The sequence below is a fragment of the Lissotriton helveticus genome, chromosome 2_2, assembly GCF_964261635.1.
Source record: "Lissotriton helveticus chromosome 2_2, aLisHel1.1, whole genome shotgun sequence".
Lineage (NCBI taxonomy): Eukaryota > Metazoa > Chordata > Amphibia > Caudata > Salamandridae > Lissotriton > Lissotriton helveticus.
Window position 1 is genome coordinate 247,130,062 of NC_136060.1, and position 23,322 is coordinate 247,153,383.

At 43.9% G+C, this 23,322-nt stretch overlaps 1 protein-coding gene across 2 annotated transcripts in view; it reads right to left on the minus strand.

Moving 5' to 3' along the window:
• TBC1D19 (TBC1 domain family member 19) overlaps window positions 1–23,322 on the minus strand; it is a 1,159,927-nt gene that overhangs the window by 1,014,243 nt on the left and 122,362 nt on the right. For both annotated transcript variants that reach the window (XM_078678973.1, XM_078678974.1), the window contains exon 2: window positions 10,527–10,599. In XM_078678973.1, the coding sequence (XP_078535099.1) occupies window positions 10,527–10,599 (73 nt within the window). The remainder of the gene's footprint in view (window positions 1–10,526; window positions 10,600–23,322) is intronic.

Sequence of the window (23,322 nt, forward strand, 5' to 3'; positions counted from 1 at the left end):
ACAACTTAACATGGAGTCGGATTTTAAATTGTAAGTCTGAAAATACCACTTTTAGAAAGTTGCCATTTTCTTACTTTAACCATTTTGTGCCTCTGCTCATCTCTGAATACACGTCGGGGTTGGGTGAGAGCTGGGCTTTTGTGCATTCCCTCTAGACAGTTACACAAAGGGAACTGGGGTGTGTCATTTGCATTCCGATGGCCCATCACCAGGCTGATGAGCCTTCCTGAGGTGCACCTTCATAGGGCTGTGCCTGCCCCCACCCAAAGAGCTGCATATTCCTCTGTACCGTGTCTGGAGCCAGGGCATGAAAGGCAGGGATCTTCAAAGGCCTCTTTGATGTCTCCCCCCTCTTCAAAGGCACATTTGGGTATAAGTACTGGACCCCTGACACCGCCAAATCAAAACTCTACTGGAAACAAGGACATTCTGCTTGGAAGAAGAGCTGCTGTGCTGTAGCAGGGACTGCACTTTGCTACCTGCATTGCTGTGTTGGGCTGCCGATTGGTGTGCTATAGGAGGGACTGCCACTTTGCAACTTGCTCTGCTGTGTTGGCCTGATGCTTCTTGCCCGGGAGTGAGAGGGACTGGACTAGCTCTTTACATCCTGGAACCCAAGATTCTACAAGGGCTTGCCTCCTGTTTTCTGATGTCTCAGGGGCACAAAAGACTTCTTGCAACTTTGCTGCTGGACTCTGCCCTTGCAAGAGGTGCCCCCTCAGTCCGGAGTCTCAGAGGTAGGTTCTGAAGCTGTTTTTCTGGAAAACCGGCACATCAAGCTGACTACGTGAGAAAAATCGAGGCATCGCTCTTCGGCGCACTGCTGAATCGATGACGACCCGGATGCAGACTATGAGGTTCAATGATGATGCAGCACCGATCCGAGGTCATACCTGTGGGGTTCGATGATGACGCAGCGCTGATCTGTTGACATTGTCTGCGAAGCTCGACAATGACACAGTGGCCCGTCTGCGTGAATCGGAACCGACGCATCGTGGTATAGACGTCGACACTTTGCTCCATACAAGGTACTTTTTCAGTGGACCCTGCGTAGGTTCTGTAGCTGGCCCACCCTCTATGGTGGTCAGCCTGAACTTCGGATTTATACCGGTCCCTTGCAATCTCAAGTAACCTTTTTTGACTGCTAGTGACTTCTAAGCACTGTTTTCACATTTAATCTTTAAAAATTCATATCTCGACTTCTACATTTTTGCCATTTTGGTCTTGTTTTACTCAGATAAATAATCTCTATTTGTCTAAACTGGAGTGGAGTCTTTTGTGAAGTTTTCATTGTGTTACTGTAATTTAAGTGGTGCACAAACACTTTATACTTTGCCTCTTAAGTTAAGCTCTGTGCCAAGCTGTTCGACTTCACCTTCTTGGCTAAAGTTCACTTAAAATTTTAGCTTTACCCCAAGTCCGTTTTTCTGACAGAGAGCTGTGAACTTAGATGCTGTAGGTACTTGCCACTGCTAATCAGTGTGCAAGTACAGATTTCCCCTGTATAAATTGTAGTGGTGTTTGGTTGTCTCTGATTGGTATGTTTGCCTTACTAGCAAGATACCTAAGTGATGTTCACTGTGTGTGCCAGAGCTAGTACTATAGAAATGAGCAGAGAGGGAACACAGGCCTTCAGTGTAGGGCCTGCGCGCATTATGCTAAATTAGCATGTTGTCCTGACAAGTGCTACCACTTGTCAGGCCTTACTTTCCCTTTTGGCATACACATGGGGCACCCATGTAGGAAGTCCTGGGTAACCCCTAGGCAGGGTGCAGTGTAGGTAAAAGACAGGACCTGTGCCAGAGGCCAGTGTGGGTGCTAGGCCCTGACAGTGAAAAATGCTCCATTTCATTTTCTTTGGTGAAAGGCCATCCTGCCCATACGACAGAATGGGGGAGGCTGGGTGTAGTATTGTTAGCCTAGTTTCCCAAGAATTTGAAATGCAACAGTGAAGTTTGGTATGTCTGAACTCACAGCGTCATAACGCACCTTTGGGTAGATGGTTTTGTCGCTCTGTGTCCAGAAACCGCTGTCTGAGAAAATAGCAGAGTTTGTGCTTTAGACCTTTTTGCGTGTCTTCGCAGAATGTGAATTGCCTGCCTGGATCTGGGAGAGGTGAGAAAGGCTGAGGGAGGTCATGCCCCAGTGGAGGGGTGGACACGGCACCAGGTTGCCCTGCACGTGGAGCAGGGACAATGAGAGGCTTTGCGAGGTGGCCCATCTCCCTCTGAGTGATTAAAGGTCCAGGCACCCAGTATCAAAGAGAGGACGGTGACACTGGGGAGGAGATACGCAAGACTGATTTAGGGAGGGGCCGGGGACCCCTGAGCACAAGGAAACTTCGAAGACAATGAGGGGTATAAATGGAAGAAATGTAACCCCAAGACTTTGGTTTGGTCATGTTGATGATGTCTTTGAGAACGGTCTCAGTATTGTTCAGAGAAGTGCTGGGAGCACTTTGAAGACGCAGTGGACTGGTCGGGCCTCTGGCGGCTTTGACCTGTCCGTGATCGGGAAGAAACCTCTGCCTCAGGAAGAGTTGCTGAATAGGCTGCGGCAGACACTTGACCCTTGCTTCGTGATCTGGGGCTTGTGAGCAGTTTGTAGCTCTTGACCGAGGAGAGACTGAAGGGGCGCTGCAGTGGGTTGTGTCCCCCCTTCTTCCTGAGCAGGACTTTGCTGTGTGCTGCGTCCTGTACCCCAAGGGCCCGAGGTGAACTGGCTCCCTGTTCAGAAACACAGGAACATAAAAGTTTCCAGGAAGTCTCAAGTGGCGTGATAGTGGGACTGTGTTGTGGCAGCCTGAGACCTCCGAAGTGGCGCCTAAGGTGATTGTGGGCACCCAGAGTAAATTAAGACTTTGACGCCCAGGGTGCGTGCCTTGGTGCAGCTACAGGTGTTGGAGCACCTGTGGAATGTGGGCATCGAGGAAGAGAGCAGAGATTCGGGATGCGCAGTGGGTGCGAGTTGCAGTGCAGTCCTGGCACTGGTGGAGAGTGCCGGGACATCGTGGGCAATAAGGAGGAGTGAGACTTTGACACACAGATCGGCATGTGGTGGAGAGGTGAGACTCAGACGCGCAGTGTGCGTGTCGTGGATGCGACCCAGGCGTTAGTGAAGAGTGCCGGAAGACCGGGTGCACCAGGAGACAGAGTGAATCTCGTACGCACCGGGGGTGCGGGTCAATGGTGCAACTGAAGGTGCTGGTGAGAAGTACCGGGGAGTGGTGAGCATCAGGGAGCGAAGAAGTCCGAACAGCGCTGGAGAGGAGGGCCAAGTGATTGGGCCCTCGAAGGCAATGTGAGGTAGCACCAGCGTCATGTGGAAGGCTTCGTGGAAGGAGTTTGTGCAGAAACGTTGGCGGCCCGGACTGCAGGAGCTGAACTACCGGCCCGAGTGCGCCTTGCCTGTGGTGACAATGTTCTGGAGTCAGGCCAAGCCGCTGCGGCAGGAGAGGAGAGTGAGGTCGTGCTCCCCAGGTAAAGTGGATCGTCACCTGGGATGGGATGCAGGCCCGGAGGGACACTCTATCGGCCTCTCTCGGTCCGTGCTGGTCCCGGACAGGGCAATACAGGGGCCAGGACCGGAGTGGAACTTGGGTGTCATCGTTGATCCCTGTTGGGGGCAACCGGTCGCACACTTCTAAAAACAGTTGTATAACACTTTGCATATTTGCTGCTAATGAACTATCGAATTATTGAACCACGTCTGACACCAGAAGTGCTTACGAACTTAGGGGTTAGTGCACTACGCACTACGTTATGTTTCTCTTGCAGGATACAGGATCATTGCGTAGCTCACTACATTGATTGTTTACAGCACTTTACTGAATTGCACTGTGACGCATTACCTTATTCCTTCTGTGCACAGGGCATGCTGGTGGTGATACGCATTGCATTGTTTTCCTATTGCACTGTACGTAATTGCAGTGTGATGCATTGCTGTATTCCTTTCTTGCACAGGGAATGCTGGTAGCGGACCGAGTTGCGTTATCTTGTGTGACTCAGTACATGATCTTGACGCTATGCATATAGTGTGAACAACAAGGACCCCCTGTTCAAAATTGATAGTTCATAAGACAGGGAAATAGACTGTGTATATAATATATTGACATTCATAACAAGCAACAGGGAAGAAAAGTACAAAAAAGACCTACAAATTTATTAAAAAACCTTTGTTCTTTTTAATGGTATTTCTTTTAAAATCATATAAAATCATATATTGTATGTATCAAATTTACAATCTTCGATCTCTTTCTTATAATACATCTGTTAGTAGACCAGCGCTGGTATTAAAGAGTGGTCATTGACATATATTGATGTATATTTTTTGGTTCTGGTCCTTAATAATTTATATGAATTATTTAACACCATTTAATCCAAAGATGGTAATGGTTGTTGGAACTCTCGTATTTAGGTGCTTATAACAACTGCTCAAATATACATAAATAAGTTTTGTGACTTGTTCAGCAAATATTAAATGCTATAGCAAGCAGGGAAGATTGATTCATGTACAGTTTTAATATTGTTGAATTATGTGATGTTTTTAACGTTTTAAAAAAAAATTCTTTATGAAAATAAATAAGTAATTGTACGTTTCTCATGTTGATTGTATTATGTATTTCAGAAACAAATTGTGGCTCCTGAAGAAGGCGTTTCTTTAAACGCCGAAACGCGCGTCGAGAAAGTATTGATTGCCACCCCCTCTCCCCTATTTTTAATATTGTATGGCGAATTTTTTAGTAATGTAATAATTGTTTATCTTGTTATTGTTTATGTAAATTTGATACATACAATATATGATTTTAAAAGAAATACCATTAAAAAGAACAAAGGTTTTTTTAATAAATTTGTAGGTCTTTTTTGTACTTTTCTTCCCTGTTGCTTGTTATGAATGTCAATATATTATATACACAGACTTGACGCTAGGCATTGCATTGTTTCACTGTGGTACTGTACAGGAACCCATTGTTAAGTATAGCAGTATTCCTTGTAATTTGCAATATGTGTGAATCTAGTGAAACGACGTACCTAATCTGTTGAGAACAGTTAAAAGTCAGCGTAACTGTTAGTTAGATGCGGTGGTTGGGGATTAGGACCGCCCATCCCACCGGAAACAATATTACCCAGTGTACATATATGTGAGAGTTGTATCGTGTGGTCATTTTGTACATCTTTTTACATAAAGTGTACTTGTTTTATACAAACTCGTGTGGAGTCCATTTGTGGTGACATCATTGGGATTGCTGTGGGCGTGGTTGCACATACTGAACACGTGCCTTGGAGATAAGCCTGGCTGCTCAAGCTACTATGGGGGTGAGCAGGGGTGAGCAGGGCTGTCTCGGACGGTGTCCTTTCTTGGCCTAACGTGGGAGCAGGGGGGCAGAGTAGCACACTTGACAACAAAGGTGCGCGCAGGAATTCAGGCTTCTAACACAAGCTATCAGAAGGTAAGTGTTGGACCTAGCATCTTTTGGCATTGTTTCACTTGTCTTTTTGCCTCCTGTTTTTGATTGTCTGCTGACATTTGTTTGCTGGTTTTAAGACTATGGGCACGTTATAATATATTTCGAGAAAAGCCTGAGGTGGTATGTGGCAAGAGGACTCTCCGTTCTAGCTCTGCTATGCACTTAGTGGTGCCATCGTACAAACAATCATCTTGGGTGGCAGAAGTTTTTTCAGGTCTATGGCGCTACACTGGAATCGACTCCCTTATAGTCTGAATGCAGCTGCCTCTCTATCCATATTTAGGAAATCGCTGAAAATGTGGTTCTACATCAAACTGACAAACGAGGATTTACTGCTCCAAGGGGCATATGTATCAAGCTGAATTGCGATCGCAAACGCTAAAATTCGCAGAATTTAGCTGTTTACAAAGTATGAGAAAGAAAACCACTCGCAAAATAAGGAATCGCAAAATTTCCGATTCCCTATTTTGCAATTGCATTTAAGTAATTGCAAATTGCGATTCCTCACATGCAATGTAAGAAGCACAGAAAAAGTGCGATTTGGCCTTAAGGAATCGTAAATTAGCACCAACTTCAAGTTGGTGGTAATTTGCGATTTCTTTGAAAAATTCACTTTTTTGCATTTTTCAAAGTGCCATGTGGTATGTGCTCCACATGCGCACACATACATATTTCAGGGGTGTAACAGGGTGTCCTTTTGAGACCCTGGCACCCTTGAAATTGCATTCTCAATTTGCGATTCTCTAATTTTGAATCGCAAATTGAGAATGTCTTCCCATTCATTCCTATGGGCCTCCTAGCCCATAGGAATGAATGGGAAGGAATTCCTTATTTGCGAATCTCAATTTGCAATTCGCAAGTAAGGAATATGTAGGATTCACTAAATTTTTTGCAAATTCTACATACATTGCATTTTGAGATTCTTTAATTGCCATTTGCTAAAAATCGCAATTTGAGAATCGCAAAAAAAATTTGGGATACATATGGCCCCAAGTCTTATAGCGCCAAGACGCCTCTGGATAATCACTGTTCTCCAAGTCATTTCATCAATGTATTTATTCATTTACTGCTAAACAGTGCTAAAGTGCAAGTTCTCCCGGTCTGAAATGTGATGTTAATTGTTTTCCCCTTTGATTGGCCTATTTCATTTGCTAGTATGACCCTAGTACAGTGCATTGTGTGTGCCCAGGGTCTGTAAGTCAAATACTACTAGTGGGCTCGTAGCACTGCTTGTGCCACCCACCTACGTAGCCCTGAAAACAAGTCCATAACCTGCCACTGCAGTGTCTGTGTGTGCAGTTTTAAAATGTCATTTCGACCTGGCAAGTGCACACACTTGCTAGGCCCAAACCTTCCCTTTTATTACATGTAAGACACCCCTATGTTGGGCCCAAGGCAGCCTCATGGGAAGTGTTAAGTGTATTTAAAATGTAGAACATGTACTGGTGAGTTTTTCAAGACCTGGTAGTGAGACACTGGCAATTTAATTTTTCAGTACATCAAGGCCTATCTCGCCCATAGGTTAGCTTTGGACCTGCCTTGTAACAGCTTACAAATATATCTTCCAATTGGGGTTTGGTGTCTCTGGACTCACAAATAAATAATACATCTTTAGTAAAGTTGGTGATTAAATTGCAGATCTGAAAATGTCACTTTTAGAATGCTACAACCCAATTGCCAATACTGACTAACATTCACATAATCTGACTTGAATCCCTGATTACACAACCAAATTACAGTGATCACCATTTATTTAGTTTTTTTCATGAATCTACTTCAAATACTTCAGATGTTTTTTTCTACAAAAAATAGTCGTACTCTGGATTGTGTAATCATACACAGAATATACATGCCATACAATAAACATAAAATGCTTAACACATGTACCTCATACACAATACATAAAACATCATGACAAATATAAAACATTTTTTTTAAAACACATGAATAGAAAAACCGTGCCCAAGTTCTGGCTTCACCTTGCCCTAAAGAAGCTTATTTATTATATTATACATTTGAAGCTCCTACCTATTGGACTTTACAACCGAACCGTGCTAAAAGGAAGATTTAGAAGCATGGTACTACTACAATATTTTATTCATACTAATACAATATTTTAATCAATTACACCCCTGAGCACCAATGTCCACTGTTTTCAATGCACTCGTTGCTTAGAAAAACTGTTGACGCGTTTTTAACCCTTAAAATGTATTGGTTGTCCTCAGGACTCAGAACACATGAGCACTCATATGAATTCTTCCCTTAAACATTCCAACATCCAGAACACAAATCTGTGACACATTGTTACTTGTTTTGAATACAAGGAGATTCTCCTTTCTTTACTCCTAAGTCTCTACAACACTATAATTATCCAACCTTTGGCTGCCAAATACCAGCGCGTTCTGTGAACGCACTGGCGCTTGGCTAATACACATTGGCATTTGGCAGTCGAAAGTTGGATAATTTGAAGAGGGAATCGTTCCATGAAATTAAAGTTTGATTGAGAGGTCAGATATGAAGATAGGATTCACTATTCTAGACGCTTTAGAATAAAGAAAGTAGACTTCCCTTGGATTGGAAACATTTGCAAAACTCGACACATCACCGCTGCCGGCACCGAAGCATGGTCTCCACTCGACGCAACGAGCATGGCCAGAGTTTTGGCCGCAATGCCACTGAAGAACACCTGCTGTGTGAGTCTCGAGCACCTCATCACCAAAGTCCAGGATGCACCGCCCAGACTCCCATGCCATGCCTGCTTCACAGCTGTGGATTTGACGCAGCTCAACTTGACTTTCGATGCATCACCGACGCCTAGTCTCTGGGTGCCAATTTCATCACCGACAGCACCCAGTAAGGAACTGAGGTATTTGTCCAAGGCATCACCTTCCCAGTGTCACGCGTTGCCACCAGGCGTTAGTGACTAAAAGAACTCTGCACTACCTTAAGGAACTGAAGCATCACTACCTACAGGAACGCATCACTTCCTCTGAAAAATGCACTGTCCCCGAGCTCCAACATGCCACCAACCTGCATAGCAGTAAGGAACGTCATATCACCTGCCTTTTTGATGCCTCACCTCCCCTACGCCACGCATTGTCTTTGAATTGTAACGCATCTAAGGTACTTTGTTGTGGTCGAGTGCAACCCTTGATTTCTAAAGAACTATAACTTTATTTACCTTTGACAATTCGTAGCTTGAGTTTTGTATGCTGATTTTTGTTGTTTGGGTCTTGTTTTAATAAGATAAATATATTTTTTTCTCTAAACTGATGGTGAGTCCTTTTGTGGTCTTTTCACCATGTTACTGTGTGTGTGTATACAAATACTTTACACAGTATCTCTGAAAGAAGCCTGACCGCTTTTGCTTAACTACCAAGGGGTTGAGCAAGAGTTATTCTGAGGGTGTAACTTACCCTGACTAGAGTGAGGGTCTCTACTTGGACAGGGTGCAGACCACTGCCAACTAGAGACTCCGTTTCTAATAGTGAGCACAGGTTAATTTAGATAGTTTACCTGACTTACCCTGAATAGCATTTTTTTTACTACTTGGGCAGGGTGCAAACCTCTTCCAACTAGAGACACAATTTCTAACAAAGATGTATGTTACAAATAGTTTGTGGCTTTAATCAAAGTCCTGTTGCCAAAATTTGTGAGAAAAACTAAAGCTTATTCTTGGAATTTATTATTCACCTGTTGATTTCTTTGCGCATGCCTATGTTGAAGATTATCATGCTATCATCAATTTCTATATAAACTGGATTTTTATACGGTGCAGATATTTATTTCCAGAAGTTCAGTGAAACTTTTGAGACATTACACATTGTTGAAGAATGTATAATATATAGGTGACTCGCGTACAAACAGGTCAAGATGCAGTATAATGGTAAGTCTTGTTCTAATTAATGGTGTACAACATTCTGCTCAATTCATGAATATGTGTACGTTATTTTTATAAACCATGGAGGGTTGTGCATAGGACCTGCTTGTCCATGCCTTATCAGTGGACAATGCATAGACGTATAGCCTTTGACTTAAAATTCCATGTCAGATGAGGTATTTAATAGGTACATCTCATTAAGGTAAATAATGAACAAACACTCTTTTGAATGGTATTCAAGGTTTAATAAATTGCTGATTGCATTGATGCATAAATGAGCTATCTTACGCAACTAAATACTAGTAAAAAATCATAATATCAACTAAATGTGGGTGATTTCACAGAGAAGCTTCATGTCCTGCATGATGTGAAAGGTTATACCTAGTAGCACTACAGACATGATACATTGGGTCTAGGTGTAGCTCGCTGAATACCTTTGAGTATGGAAAGAGAAAACCCAAAGTCACATTCATTGGCCAATGTCTTTAGTGATATCATCAGTGACGTTAATAATGATGTCATTTTACATGTCATGAGTGATGTAATATGTGAGGTCAAACAGTGCTTTGCGGGGAGCAAATTACAGTTAGCTCACTGAACAATAACTATGGCATGCCAGTATTTTTTGTTTTTAGAACATTGGTTTTTATCTCCTCTCACCACTCAGCCCCTCCCGCCTGTCCTCCGTTGTTCATGTGCTGCCCTTGCCCCTCAAACTAGCCCTCAGTGGTCCGTGTGTTACCCTTGCCTCTACCCCTGATGCTCGTGTCCCTCTACTCTACCCTCCATTGTCAAATGACAATGCCATGCAGGAGAATGTCTGTGTAAAACAAAGTCACATGAGATACTGGCAGCATGCAAGACATTGTTCTGCTTGAACCAGCCTTCTAGAACCAAACAGTACACAAGACTGCGTAAAGCAAAGTTTCAGGAAATCTTTAAATTTTTTCACTCTATGAAATTGGCAACTTTTTCTAGCATTATAACATTTGACAGGAATCTAAGTACTATCTAGCTGACATAAATCTGAAACTGATTTTGGGGTTTCAGATACGGATGGAAGAGATCTTATATTCTGCCAACTAATTATTAAAGTAAGCTTAGATAATGTAACAATTTAAGCTGAATTTGCACACACTTGTTAACGAAGTACAACATATTAATTACTTTTATACAGACCTGCTGTTTTCAAGAACTCCTTGACGTCCTCTTTAAGAGACTCAATTTTAATGTCTGATCTGTGTAGGCTTAACTAGAATTAAAAATAAAAAGCACATGATAAATATAATATTATTCAGAAACCGAGATAATCAACATGTATGCATATCTGAACACACCTCTTACTTTGTAAAAATAAATCTTTGTTTTTCCCGAGAAGGTTTGCATTCTCCAATAAGTATTTTATTTTAGATTACAAATTAGTTATAACTCGATTGTGCAGACTAAAACGAATTGCTTTCTATTAAGTAAATTAAATGGAGCTTTTAATGAGACAGCACGATGAACATTCTACCTGGCCATTACAAGTAGTATTACCATTAAAAAGGCAAGCATTGATAATGACAATAACTCCTTCTGATAACCGAAAATGCAGACCAGACCAAGTGACTTTGCCAATGTGTGTGTCTGTTGTGGGATGCAACTACCGACTGAGGGCGGAAAAGACCTGCCAAGACTGCTTGCAATCACACTAATCAAGCAGTTTTAGGTCTGGCTAGAGAACTAATATGTGAGAGGTATGAAATTGCTTCTGGGAGTATGTGAGTGATACTATAATAAGCGAGGTAGGGCCACTGGTACAGCAAGACGGCTAGTATTTGAGTGACACCAGAGACGTTTTAATGCATGGGCAAAGTGGGCTCTGGCCCAGGGCCCCATCAGGGGCCCCCTGACAGTCAGCTCCGTTCTCCAGAGTTTTACCCTAATGACCTTGAATGTTGCTTAAACAGATTGTTTTAAATATTGTTTTCCTTTCATTTATTTTTATGTACCTGATGTGTGAGAGTCTAGAACAGACATTTTGCAGAGAAATGTTGTGTTTATTTTTCATGCAATATACATAAAAAAAGTTTCTTTTGGATCAAAACAAGGCCTAACATATTAGAAATGGAAGGGCGTCACAGAGATTATTTGCAGTAATATTCATGAGCTGCTGCTATGTTACAATATTGAAAACACACATAACTCACCTTGAATATTAGATGAAAACACATTTAGGGCCTTATTTATGAGAAGTGATGCATCGCTGTGTGAAAACAGGGATGCGTCGCTTTTTAATGCGCCCTCCTTGCGACATGATGGATGCGTCATATTTACTATATGACGCATCATGTCGCAAGGAGTTACAGATACGTCAGTATGTCTGAATATCTGTAGGCGCAAATGTGATGCATTGCTGGGGTGTGTCTGAAAATAGACGCAACTCCAACAATGTGTCCTTTTACATGGGGCTTGCCTGCATCCGTCTTACACCTGCTGTGAGGCAGGTGTAAGATATTGATGCAATGGCGCACTGTTTTCTCTTAGATTTCAATGGGCTACTTCTACGATGCTTTCTGCGGGGCAACACCCACCCTGCATATATTATACCTGGTGCAAGTATAATGTGGTGCAGGGGTTTACAAAGTGATGCATCTGCCTAGATGCATCACTTTGTAAATAGGGCGCAACATGGCACATTTGTTACGCTGCCAGTGCGTCACAAAAAGTGACGCACCGGCAGCATTAAAGTGTAGCAAGGCCTCATAAATAAGGCCCTTAGAATTTTAACGAGTGCTCTTTTGCACTGTCAGGGACCTAATTAAATGAAATAGTGTATTTAATAAAGCGAGCAGCTATTCAGACTAGAGTGTCCTGGTGCGTGACAGTGGGAGGAAAACGTGCGTAAAAGACCCATCAGTTATTAAAAAGCCAGGTTTTTAAGTTCTTCCTGAAAGAGAGTAGGTCTGTGGTTATTCTCAGAGACTCAGGGAGGCTATTCCACAATTTTGTGCCTAGAAAGCCGAGGGATCTGCCTCCAGTGCAGGCCCGGCATATTTAAGGCATGATGGCCAGGTTGACAATGAAAGGTCTTAAGGGTCTAGATGTTGTGTAGCGCTTAGCGCGCTTATTTAGGTAGCCGGCTCCTAAGCCGGGGAAAGCTTTAAAGAAGTTGGTCATCACTTTGAAGTCGATCCGTTCTTTTATGCGGAGCCAGTGTAGAGACTTAAGAATAGGGGTCATACTAGATCTGGGTTTACGTCTCAGGATGGCTGTGGCTGCCGCATTTTGTACCACTTGTGGGCGCTGGATAAAGGATTTGGGAAGACCGAGGTGCAAGCTTTTGACATAATCAAGCTTTGATGTCACCAGAGCCTGCATCATGCCCTTTCTGCTTTCAAGTGGTAACACTGGCAGGATTTTATTTAGCATCCGGAGTAAGCTAAAGTAAGCGCCAGTTAGATTTTGGATTTGAAAGCCCATGATGTCTTGTCTATGACAATTCCTAAGTTTTTGACTTTTACCTTTCCTGTGGGCGGGGGCAGATCTTTTGGCCACCAAGAGCTCCCATCAGGCGTTTCTGTATTACTAAAGAAAAAAACTTCAGTTTTGTCAGGATTGCACTTCAGCTGGTTGATCTTAAGCCAGTTTAACCCCTTCGGGGCTGATGACGAGCTGGGCTCGTCATGGCGCACACCGGTCGTGCGCTGATGACGAGCCCAGCTCGTCATGATCCCCACCCTTGGGGGAAGCGCTGGCGCTCCCCGAGGGTCTCCGATCTTGTTCCAAAGTACCGGGATGGCAGCGGAAGAGTTTCCGCTGCCGCCCCCGCCCCTCCCCATGGGAATCCCTGATGACGTCAGCGCGCACAGCGCGCACTGACATCATCAGTGATTCCCAGGCGCTCGGGAAGCCATTTGCTTCCTGCGCGCCTGGGAACAAGGTAGGTTTTTGGAGTCCGGCGGGGGTTTGGGACCGCAAAGAGGCATCAGGGGAGAGGAAAGAGATTTTCCTCTCCCCTGATGTCTCTTTGCAGGGCATTTCTGCCTCACGATCGCGCACAGCGTCGCGATCGTGCGGCGGAAATGCCCCCACTAGCACCAGGGATTTTAAATTTAGCTTTTTGGAAGCGACCCCTTGGGCAAGGGTCGCTTCCTGGTGGGCAGCAATAACATTTTTGATTTTCTGCCCCCCCTGGGGGCAAATCGGCCCGTTTCTTTGGCCGTTTTGCTCCCAGGGGGGGCAGAAATGCCCCACTGACACCAGGGATTTTTTTATAGGGCAATATTTGTTTTGGGAAGCGACCCCTTGGGTAAGAGTCGCGTCCAGGTGGCCATGATTTTGTTGTTGATTTTCTGTTCCCCCTGGGGGCAAATCGGCCCTTTTTTTGCCGTTTTGCCCCGGGGGGGGGGGGCATAAAATGCCCACTAGCACCAGGGTATTTAAATTTAGTTTTTAGGAAGCGACCCCTTGGGCAAGGGTCGCTTCCAGGTGGGCTGTGATAATTTTTTTGAATTTCTGCCCCCAAATTGGCCTGTTTTTTCGGCCGTTTTGCCTCCTGGGGGGGGCAGAAATTCCCCACTAGCACCAGGGATTAGTTTTGGGGCAATGTATATGTTTTGGACGCGACCCCTTGGGGAAGGGTCGCTTCCTGGTGGCTAGTAGTTCTGTTTATGAATTCCTGCCCCCCTTGGGGCAAATAGGCCAGTTTTTTTGCCCGTTTTGCCCCCAGGGGCGGGGGGGGGGCAGAAAATGCCACTAGGCACCAGGGATTTTTTTTTTTGTTATGGCGGCTACCCCTTGGGCAAGGTTTGCTTCTTAGAGGGAACTTGTTTTGGGAATGTTTTTCTGCTTCACCCCTACCCCCTGGGGGCGAATAGGCCCTTTTCTCTTCTGTTTTTTGGCCCACTAGGCCCTAGAATTTGAGATTTGTAGTGTGTCGAAGCGATCCCTTGGGCAAGGCTTGGTTCCAATGATGGTTATATTTGTGGTTGTTTTTTACTAGCCGCCTCCCTTGGTGCCAGTTGGTCTTTTTTTGTCCTTAATGCCCCCGTGTGATGGGGGTACTGTTAGGAGCAAAAGACCGACAGGCACCAAAGGGGTCAGGCAGTAAAAAACTTTCAAAAAATTAACCAGTGTTTTGATGGTTTTCCTCACCTAATCCCAATTTGTCCAAGCCCTATTTGATGGCCCATCTGGGCGAATGTAAATTTGGGGGGCAAATTTGTGTGTTGTTTTTTTAATGCTTATAATGTTTGTGAAATGTGGTAGTAATTTTGTTTTCTTCTCTATTTTTGTCTTGTTCCAGGCTTTTGCTGTTTGGATTGTTGTAGGTTGTGGGTCTGTTACTGCTGGTTTTGCAGTTTGTGTAGTTGCTTGTGCTTGGTAAGTGAATGTATTTTGTACTACTTTCCCTTGATGATTGTCTTTTTGAAAAAGGTGTACTTATAGCAGTTTGTGTGGCTGTGTTTAACTTTTAACTTTTAACTTGTTTAACTTTTAACTTGTGTATCAGAGTGTGGCTGTTCCACTTTGAGACCAAAGTATATAGGTTTATGGTCTGTCCATGAAAGAGCCGTCAAACTAGAAAGAATGATGTTGGCGCTGCTTGTAAAGATCCCGTCTAGCGTGTGCCCTGCCAAATGGGTCGGTTCTTTTACAATCTGGCTGAGGTTGAAGGCCTCTAAGTAATCCACCAGTCTGGCAGTGTCAGAGTTATCTTTGGATTCCAGATGAGTCAATAGTCAGTCAATAAAACTTTATTCGGTTTTTTAACCATAAAAGTATACACTAAGCAGCATAGCAAGCGATAAAATTAGCTGATTATAACCATAAAATATACAGTACATTTCTTAAGCTTATAGTTCACATATACTTAAAAACAAGAGATAAATATGTTAAAAATTTACTTTTAAAATCAAGCTATCCTTCCTTTGGTCACATCGAACTTCAAATATGTCTTACACCCTGCTTCTATTCATAGATACCTCATGCACCCTAACACTTAAAAGATCTATACGTCAACCGTCCTCTTTACATTTAAGGAAATCTTTAACTTTCTTTAGGTATTTACCAGTGGCACAGGCTATATCTAAATGCATCATTCCCACTAGGAGATTTACAGCTTGCGTCCTATTTTTAATATCATATTTTTTCAAAATTGGGCCTAAAATCTCTCTTCGTATATCTAACGTCCATGCACAGTCTAACAGTATATGTAAAATACCACCAGTAGTACCTAAAGTGCAAGTGCATTTTCCATTGCTGTTAATCATAAAATGTTTTACCCCTTTGTTCATATGACAAGGGTTTACCCCAATTCTCAATCGTAGCACTTCACGCCTTAGCTGGCAGCTCGGTAACCTGTCGATAAACGGGTAATGTAGATCATTTTTCCATGCTACGGCCATATGGGAGACTGAACTTTTCTGTGATAGATACTCTTGGTCAAGGGTTCGAGACACTTCCAATTCCAAAATCCAAAGAACTTTCTTACCTAGCGTAGGTTCAAGGGACTGGGGGCCCCACTTTAGATTTAACACACCATAGGCTTCATTAATTGAGGCTCTCGTCTCTTTTGCCCAGGTCAACTCACTGTGGCAATTTCATTTTTACACCACTGTGAGACTTTTTGGTCCTCACCCAGACCCAGCCGCTGCCAGAAACGTAACAAAGACATACAGGCTATGATACTCCATGCAGTGGTTCCCAATTCTAATCTTACTGCCTGTACCATAGACGAACTTGGGAGCGAGAACAAACATTTTAGGATATTCCCCTCCTCTTTATCCCATCTATTTTTGCCACTTAAACAGAGTACCTCTGCTCCATACAGAAATTGTGGAGGGACCATTGCTTGATAGGCCTTTAACAACGGTCTATCAGATTTCTCTCCGTATACACTACTAAATCTTTTTAATCCATTCACTGAAGCAGAAGGCCTCATTTTTAATGCATCTAGATAGGTATTCCAATGGAGTCTACTCGCAAACCACGTCCCCAGATATCTATATTCTGTCACTTTTTCCAGCATCTCTGTGTCCAGATACCAGGTGAACTTTGTTTTCCTTCTTCCAAAACACAGGATTTTGGTCTTTTCCATGTTCACAACTAGTTTTTTAATTTGACAATATTCTTTAAACATGTTTAATTTTCTTTTGAGGTTCCGTGAATTCTGAACCTAGGCCATAAAGGTCGTGGTTCTGTTACGATTTTGGTAACAGCGAACCGTAAACAGTGAGCTCAGCAAGTATGAGTGTTTTTGTCATGTTACACCGATGGATTCACTGTGTATTTGAAGATTTCGTTCTGAACCCTTGGGTTCCATTTTGTGCATGGCAGCCATTTTGTGGTTGCCCTCACATAGGCCGATGACTTTAGCTGACTCCTGTTTGACCTGAAGTGAACTAACACTGCCGCCTGAAGCTGACCTTGCCAAAACAGTTTTTGCCCTTTAGCTGGTCAAGATAGAGATCAAAGAGCAGGACATTGCTGAGTTTATGGTACATGCACACACCCTTCTACTTCCTCCACTCTTGGCCATTTCTCTTATATTTCCTCCAGGTAATCCACCCACTGATCCTCCGGCACCGAGCACTGTAAAGACCCTACTACTTTACCAGTGCTCTCTTGTACTAGTTTCCAGAAGCCTTTCACATTTTTTTCTCCGATAACCTCAAGTAACTTCACCCAGCATCTATCCTTATAAGTTCTTTTTTTTATCTCTAATAAGTGCCTTATACTTTGTCCTCAATTTCTGAAGGCTAGGCAACAGATCATCATTGGGTCTCCCCCTGAAACTTATTTCCTTTTGCCTAATGCTGGCTTTTGCTTTGTGACAATCCTCATCAAACCAAGGCTTATTATTTGTATCTAATTTTTCCTTGCTTACTAACCTGGGTTTACCCCATTCTACTTGTATGGCTTTTTGTCTCCGAGGCACCCTTTTTGCATATAATTTCATCAACAGTGGGTAATGATCACTACCTTCCACCCCTACTACTTGAAAGTGTTTGACTAGATTAAAGCTCCAAGCCTGCAAAAACATATAATCTATCAGACACATTTGCTGCCCTTTTATAAAAGCAACCCTTGCACTGGTGTCGGGATTTGGTGTGTTACATTCGTTCCCTCTGTGTCAGACCCACTTTGCGAACTCAGTTCTGATTCGCTTGGCATTTGCGCTGTTTGTTGGTTTATTGCAGTTACTGATAACTGCTGTCGGCGGATGTTATCGAATTTCCGCGCAAATGTGTATATGCGCCCTGACAGGTAATCTTTCCTGTCCCGTTGGAATTTTCCTGCTTTGCGCTCTTTGATGGTTTCTTCAACTTTGGCAATCCTGCTTTTGATGTCGCTGAGTCCTTTTGTGACTTCGTCTTGGTTGGGCAAGCCTTCGAGTTCTTTAGTTATTTCATTGAGTCTTATTAGTATTTTCTCCATATCCGATATGCCATATTTGATAAGGATTTGCAACATGTTGTTCGACGATTGGGCACTGTTATCGGCCCAATCCTGTAGCATGGCTGGGTCGAGGTTTTCATATGTCGGTGCTACAAGTACTGTTAGCCCTCTGGGGACACGGCCAACTTCCAAGTACCTTTTGAGCGATGTACACTCCCACCACTTTGCTACCTCTTGACGGTGACGTTTCTCGTACTCACTCAGTAGTTTTTTTCAATTCACTGTTGACTGTGTTTCACCTGAGGGCTAGTGCCAGTGTCTTTATCGCTGAATATGTCCATTGCAGCTTCCTCTCTCTCCCTGACCCACTCCTCCGCCATCACTGCGGAATGTAAGTTGTCCTTGATACCCACTGCCCGTAGCTTTCGCAAGCTATAGGACTACCTCTCCCAACAGCCACCTCGGCGGACTCATATATATATATTTATATATATTTACAGGATTCCTTCGCTACTTTGTACACTCCTGGCACGGCAAGAGAGTTCAAGGCATGACAACAGAGGTACATTTTTAAAGAGTGTTTATTTTCTACACCATAGTGCAATTCAAACAATTGAGGACAGTCTACGCGTTTTGGCTCCCAGCCTTCTACTGGACCATAGAGTCCTCCTGTCTAGAACGGCTCTTAAAATGCTCAAGTACTCAGTCCCTCGTTGCTTTTTACTGCTATTCGGTAACTAGACTGCTAATCCTTTTAGCCATTTGGCATGTCATATGTAAAGTACATTCATTAGCTGAAAGAACCAGAAAGTGCAAGTGCAAGAGTATTTTTGTAAAAGTCAGGAAGAATTCATTTGAAAAAATGCAGTGGGATGTTTTTTTCTCTTCCGAGTCTCTAACATAAAGTATGTAGTCTAAAATCCCCTCAATTCTATTTGAATTCTGACAGAGCGTGCTATTACTCAAAACATATCTGCACATGAAATGCTAGAGAAACTAACAGTTGAATAAAGTGTTTAGTGCTTTATACAAGTTGGAAAGAAATGGAAACAATTATTGCTTTTTTTTGTTCCAGTCAATGTAAAGTACAATTCGATATAAATCCAATGCAAGTATACTTCATAATTATATCTGTATTTCCCATAGTGCATGTATGTGCACTCACAATTTTAAGTACCATTGTTCCTTAAAATAAATTTTGTTCCAAAGTGCAACCGTTCATTCCACATAGTTGTAAATTCATATAATAATCCACATTTGTAAAGCGCACAATCACCCATAAGGGTCTCTAGGCGCTGGGGGCCGTCGGGAAGATTAAGTGAGCTATTGCCCAGAGTCACATGGTGCTGGGCTAACCTGCCGCCGGAGCCGGGGATCGAACCCTGATCCCCAGATTCCAGCGTCAGTCGCCCTGGCCGCGGCGCCACACCTCTCCCATATCTGCACATAAAATTCCTGAAGAGGTTATCTATTGATAAAGTGAGTAGTGCGCAAGTGCAATATTGGTCAAAAAATCCTCAATCTTATTCAGTGTAAAGTACAATTTAAATTTAAACAAATAGGTGTGTACTTCTAGCACTTCATCAATTTTCCCATAAAGCGCAGTATGTGCATACCTCATATATGAGCTATATATTATACTTACAGTTAATACTGGTGTGGTTGTATTATGTTGCAATTTGAACAACAAAAGAAAGGAAAAATGGAAAGGAATCGGGGAATGGAAGACTTTTTTTGTGCCTTAGCTCTGTCAAATCATGTTAAGAGTGATAAAGTAACCCATTACATTAAAATCAATTCATGATGTTTCTGGTGACTTAATTTAAAAATCTATTCATGATGTTTCTGATGCCTTAGTAAGAGTTTTATCAAATTAATAAAAGACCGAAAAAACAGCACAGCATTGTTCAATTACTAGTATGTCCAATTTGAGAATCTTCTTCACTCTCTGTTCTTTTTTATTTTCCATATTCTACTTCCTCTTGGGTAAAGCTACGATTGGCAGGGACAGATTTTCAGTTACCATCCAAAGTTCTTTCTTCGGCTTGAAATGTAATTTTTTTATAGATGGATGTGCAATTCTGCATCCAGATTATGCCCATTTGGGTTTTCAGTGCAGATTGCTAAAATAAGTTGTGATTCTGTTCGTCGTAAATGTAATGTTCTGTCACCTCCTCGTTCTTTTGATTTCACAATTTTTATGACAACGTATTTTAACTGTTGGCTATCACTCAAGTGGAACTCATGAAAATGCTTGGCCACAGGTTAAGTGAAGTCCTTATTTTTTTTATTTTTATTATTTTTATTGCAGATTCACAGGAAGCCATAAACAATTAAGCAGGTATTCCAGTTATTCAGCGCAGCTGGCGCATCTCACCGTAGGTAAAGGGATACATGGCCATTTAGCCCACACCCCGGAGGTTGGGCGGCAAGTATCAGGAGCGCGCTGTATATACAGACTCATATGAAAGTGCAAGCATGGAATGGGCATTCCGGGAATCCGCTTTTTCTGTATTCAGTTGCTAGACCCCCCCCCCCCCACCCCCCCTAATGAACAAGAAACATCAATTTTGCATCCCCAACATTGCATATACGAAAAACAGCAGCAATTGCATTTCTATTTCCCCCCTCGTCTCTCTATTGCCAGCCAAGTCTTTCACAGATCTGAGCCATAGGTACCCAAGGGCTCACGGCATATAAGCGTCCCAATTTGTCCCCGTGTCCCGACCCAGAATCCACCCCAATAGGCCCCCCCTCACAGTCCTCCATCTAGCCCATGGTAGTGTCGCCATTTGGACCAAACTCTGTGAAATTTTTTCGGACATCCCCTAGCCTTATAGGTGACCCTCTCGGCTGCCATATACAGATCTAACCCTCCCCTCCACTCCTCCAGATCCGGAGGTTCCGGCGCTCCCCAGTGCTTTGCGATGTCCCTCTTCGCAACAACCAACGCAAGGACCAGGAATGTAAGAAGTGGGCGCGGCAGGTCTATCTCGTTAGTCATGCCTAACAGTGCCAGCTTGGGATCTTGCGGGAGCGGGGCCTCTAGGACCTCCTTTAATTCCCTAAATATCTGTGTCCAGTATGTTTGTATTATGTCGCATGTCCATATTGTATGGTAGAAATTACCCTCTCCCTGGCGGCATCTAAGGCATCTGGGGTCCTCTATCTTCCCCATTCTGCTCAGACGGAGTCTGTCGTAGTAGGTTCTATGTAGTACATTAAATTGAATGAGCCGTAGTCTTGACTTAATAGCCACCTCCCGGGGATGCATCAACACTATTTCCCAGTCTAGGTCTTCCATCACTCCCATCTCAGCCTCCCACGTGGCCCTGAGTTTTGTCAGGTCTCCCAACATATGATTAGTCAATGTTTTGTACGTCAAGGAAACCGCCTTTCCCGGAAGTTGTTCTTGAAGGAGCCTCCCCTCTAGTGGTGCATACTCTGGGATGTCTGAGAGTGCGATGTTTTGGGCTCTCCAGGAATGCCGTAGTTGGATATATTTGAACTGCTGTGTATTGTGCAGCCCAAACTCTGCTTTAAGGGCTTGAAAAGATTTCAGTTCCCCCTTGGCAATCCCATCCCCTATAGTGGAAATGCCAATATCGTCCGACCTTTGGAAACCCCGTAGTTTATTAAGTTCCGCCAGCCATTGGCAGTGCCACAGCGGTGTCTGCTTCGTTGGCCTCTTATCCCAACCCATACGTCGTGTGGCCTTCGTCCATGCGCCAAGCGTGATAGACGTAGCCGGGAGGAGGTGTGCCCTAGCAGGGCTCCCATAGAGGTAACACAATAAGTTTTTCGAGGACATTTTTTTTCTTTCCAGGGCGTAAGTCGGGTGGTCCGCCGGGGCGTGAAGCCAATCGTTAAGCGGTATTAGATGTTCAGCCCAATAATAGGCCTCCAGGTTGGGGAGCGAGATCCCTCCACTATACTGGTGTCTCTGGAGCGTGGACAGAGCTACCCTGGCCTGTTTGCCCAACCAAAGGAAGGACCGCAGGTCCGCATGGATCCTGTGGAAGACCTCCATAGGTATCGGATAATATTCGTTTTGTAGGGCATAAAGAAATTTCAGTAGAGTGATCATTTTGTACATGGCCGCCCTACCTAGGAGTGTCAATGGGAGCTGTCTCCACCGGTCCATATCTGTCACCGCATTAGTTATGATCCGTTCCAAATTTCTGTGGAACGAGAGGGTTGGACTCATAGTGACCAAAAGCCTGCCATCTTTCTTGGGGATCAGGAAATACCGGGAGTAGCACCTCTGACCCCTTTCCTGCTCTGGAACCACCTCTATCGCACCTTTTCGGAACAATGCCAGGACTTCCTCCTGCAGGAGAAGCAGGTGGTCCTCCGAACAATAACCCTGGCAAGGAGGGTAATTGGGAGGGAACTCCTGGAAAGGAAGTGCATACCCATTCTCTACAAGATTGAGAACCCAAAGATCCGATGTTATTAATTCCCAATCTTGTAGAAAATGTGTAAGCCGACCCCCCACTGGGACCACATGATCCGGAATGGCGGATCTAGGGCTGCTTTGCTGTGTTGGCAGGGGGTTGGGAAGGGGAGGAGGAAGAGGAGGAGGAAGCTTGACGACCTCTAGGGCGGGATCTTTGCCTGCCTCTGTACGATTTGTACAGTGTATTCTGCTGTTGTTGTGGCTGTTGCTGAGATGTTCTGTAAGAATGAAAGGAAGATCTGCCAAACCCTCTGAAGCGTCTTCCAGTAGTACCCCTGGACTGGAGACCCAAGGATTTCGCAGTGGCCCTACTGTCTTTAAAACGTTCCAAGGCGGCGTCAGCTTTCTTGCCGAATAATCCTGAGCCATCAAAAGGTAAGTCCATCAACACAGACTGAACGTCAGCAGAGAACTCCGATGATTTAAGCCAGGCAGCCCTCCTAGTGGCCACAGAAGAGCCCATGACCCTCGCCACCGAATCAGCAGTGTCCAGGCCACTCTGAATCACTTGCCTGGCAGCTGCCTGAGTGTCTGATATCACCTCCGGAAAATCTTTTTTCTCTTCCTCAGGGATTTTCGGAACCAACTGCTTGACAGAATCCATCAAGGCATGAATATACCTCCCCATCAGACAAGTTGCGTTAGTTGACTTAGGCGCCATACTGGCTGAGGAGAAGACTTTCTTGGCGGTTTGATCCTGCTTCCTGGATTCCTTATTCCCAGGAACCTGCGGAAAAGCCCCAGCAGACCTTTTTGAGCAGGCAGCCTGTACAACTAAACTCTCAGGCAGGGGGTGTGTTGACAAGAATTCAGGGTCACCGGGTGAATGAAGAACTTCAGTCAAAATATTTGGCTTATAATCAGCAGTGGGCGGAGTAATGTTTAATAAACTCGCTGCTTTTTTAATAACAGTGTGATAAGGAACCACATCTTTCGACGGTACATTTGACACCGAAGCCAAATCCCACTCAGGAGACAGTTCAAGCCCACTGGCTTCACCCAAGTCCTCAAAAGGATCTTCAGACTCCTGTAACTCTCCTTCCTCAGTATCTGTATACTGATATCTTTCCTCCTCCAGAAGTCTCTGGGCTTCTCTCCGTGACCTTTCCATCACGATAGAAGCCGAAGGATTCG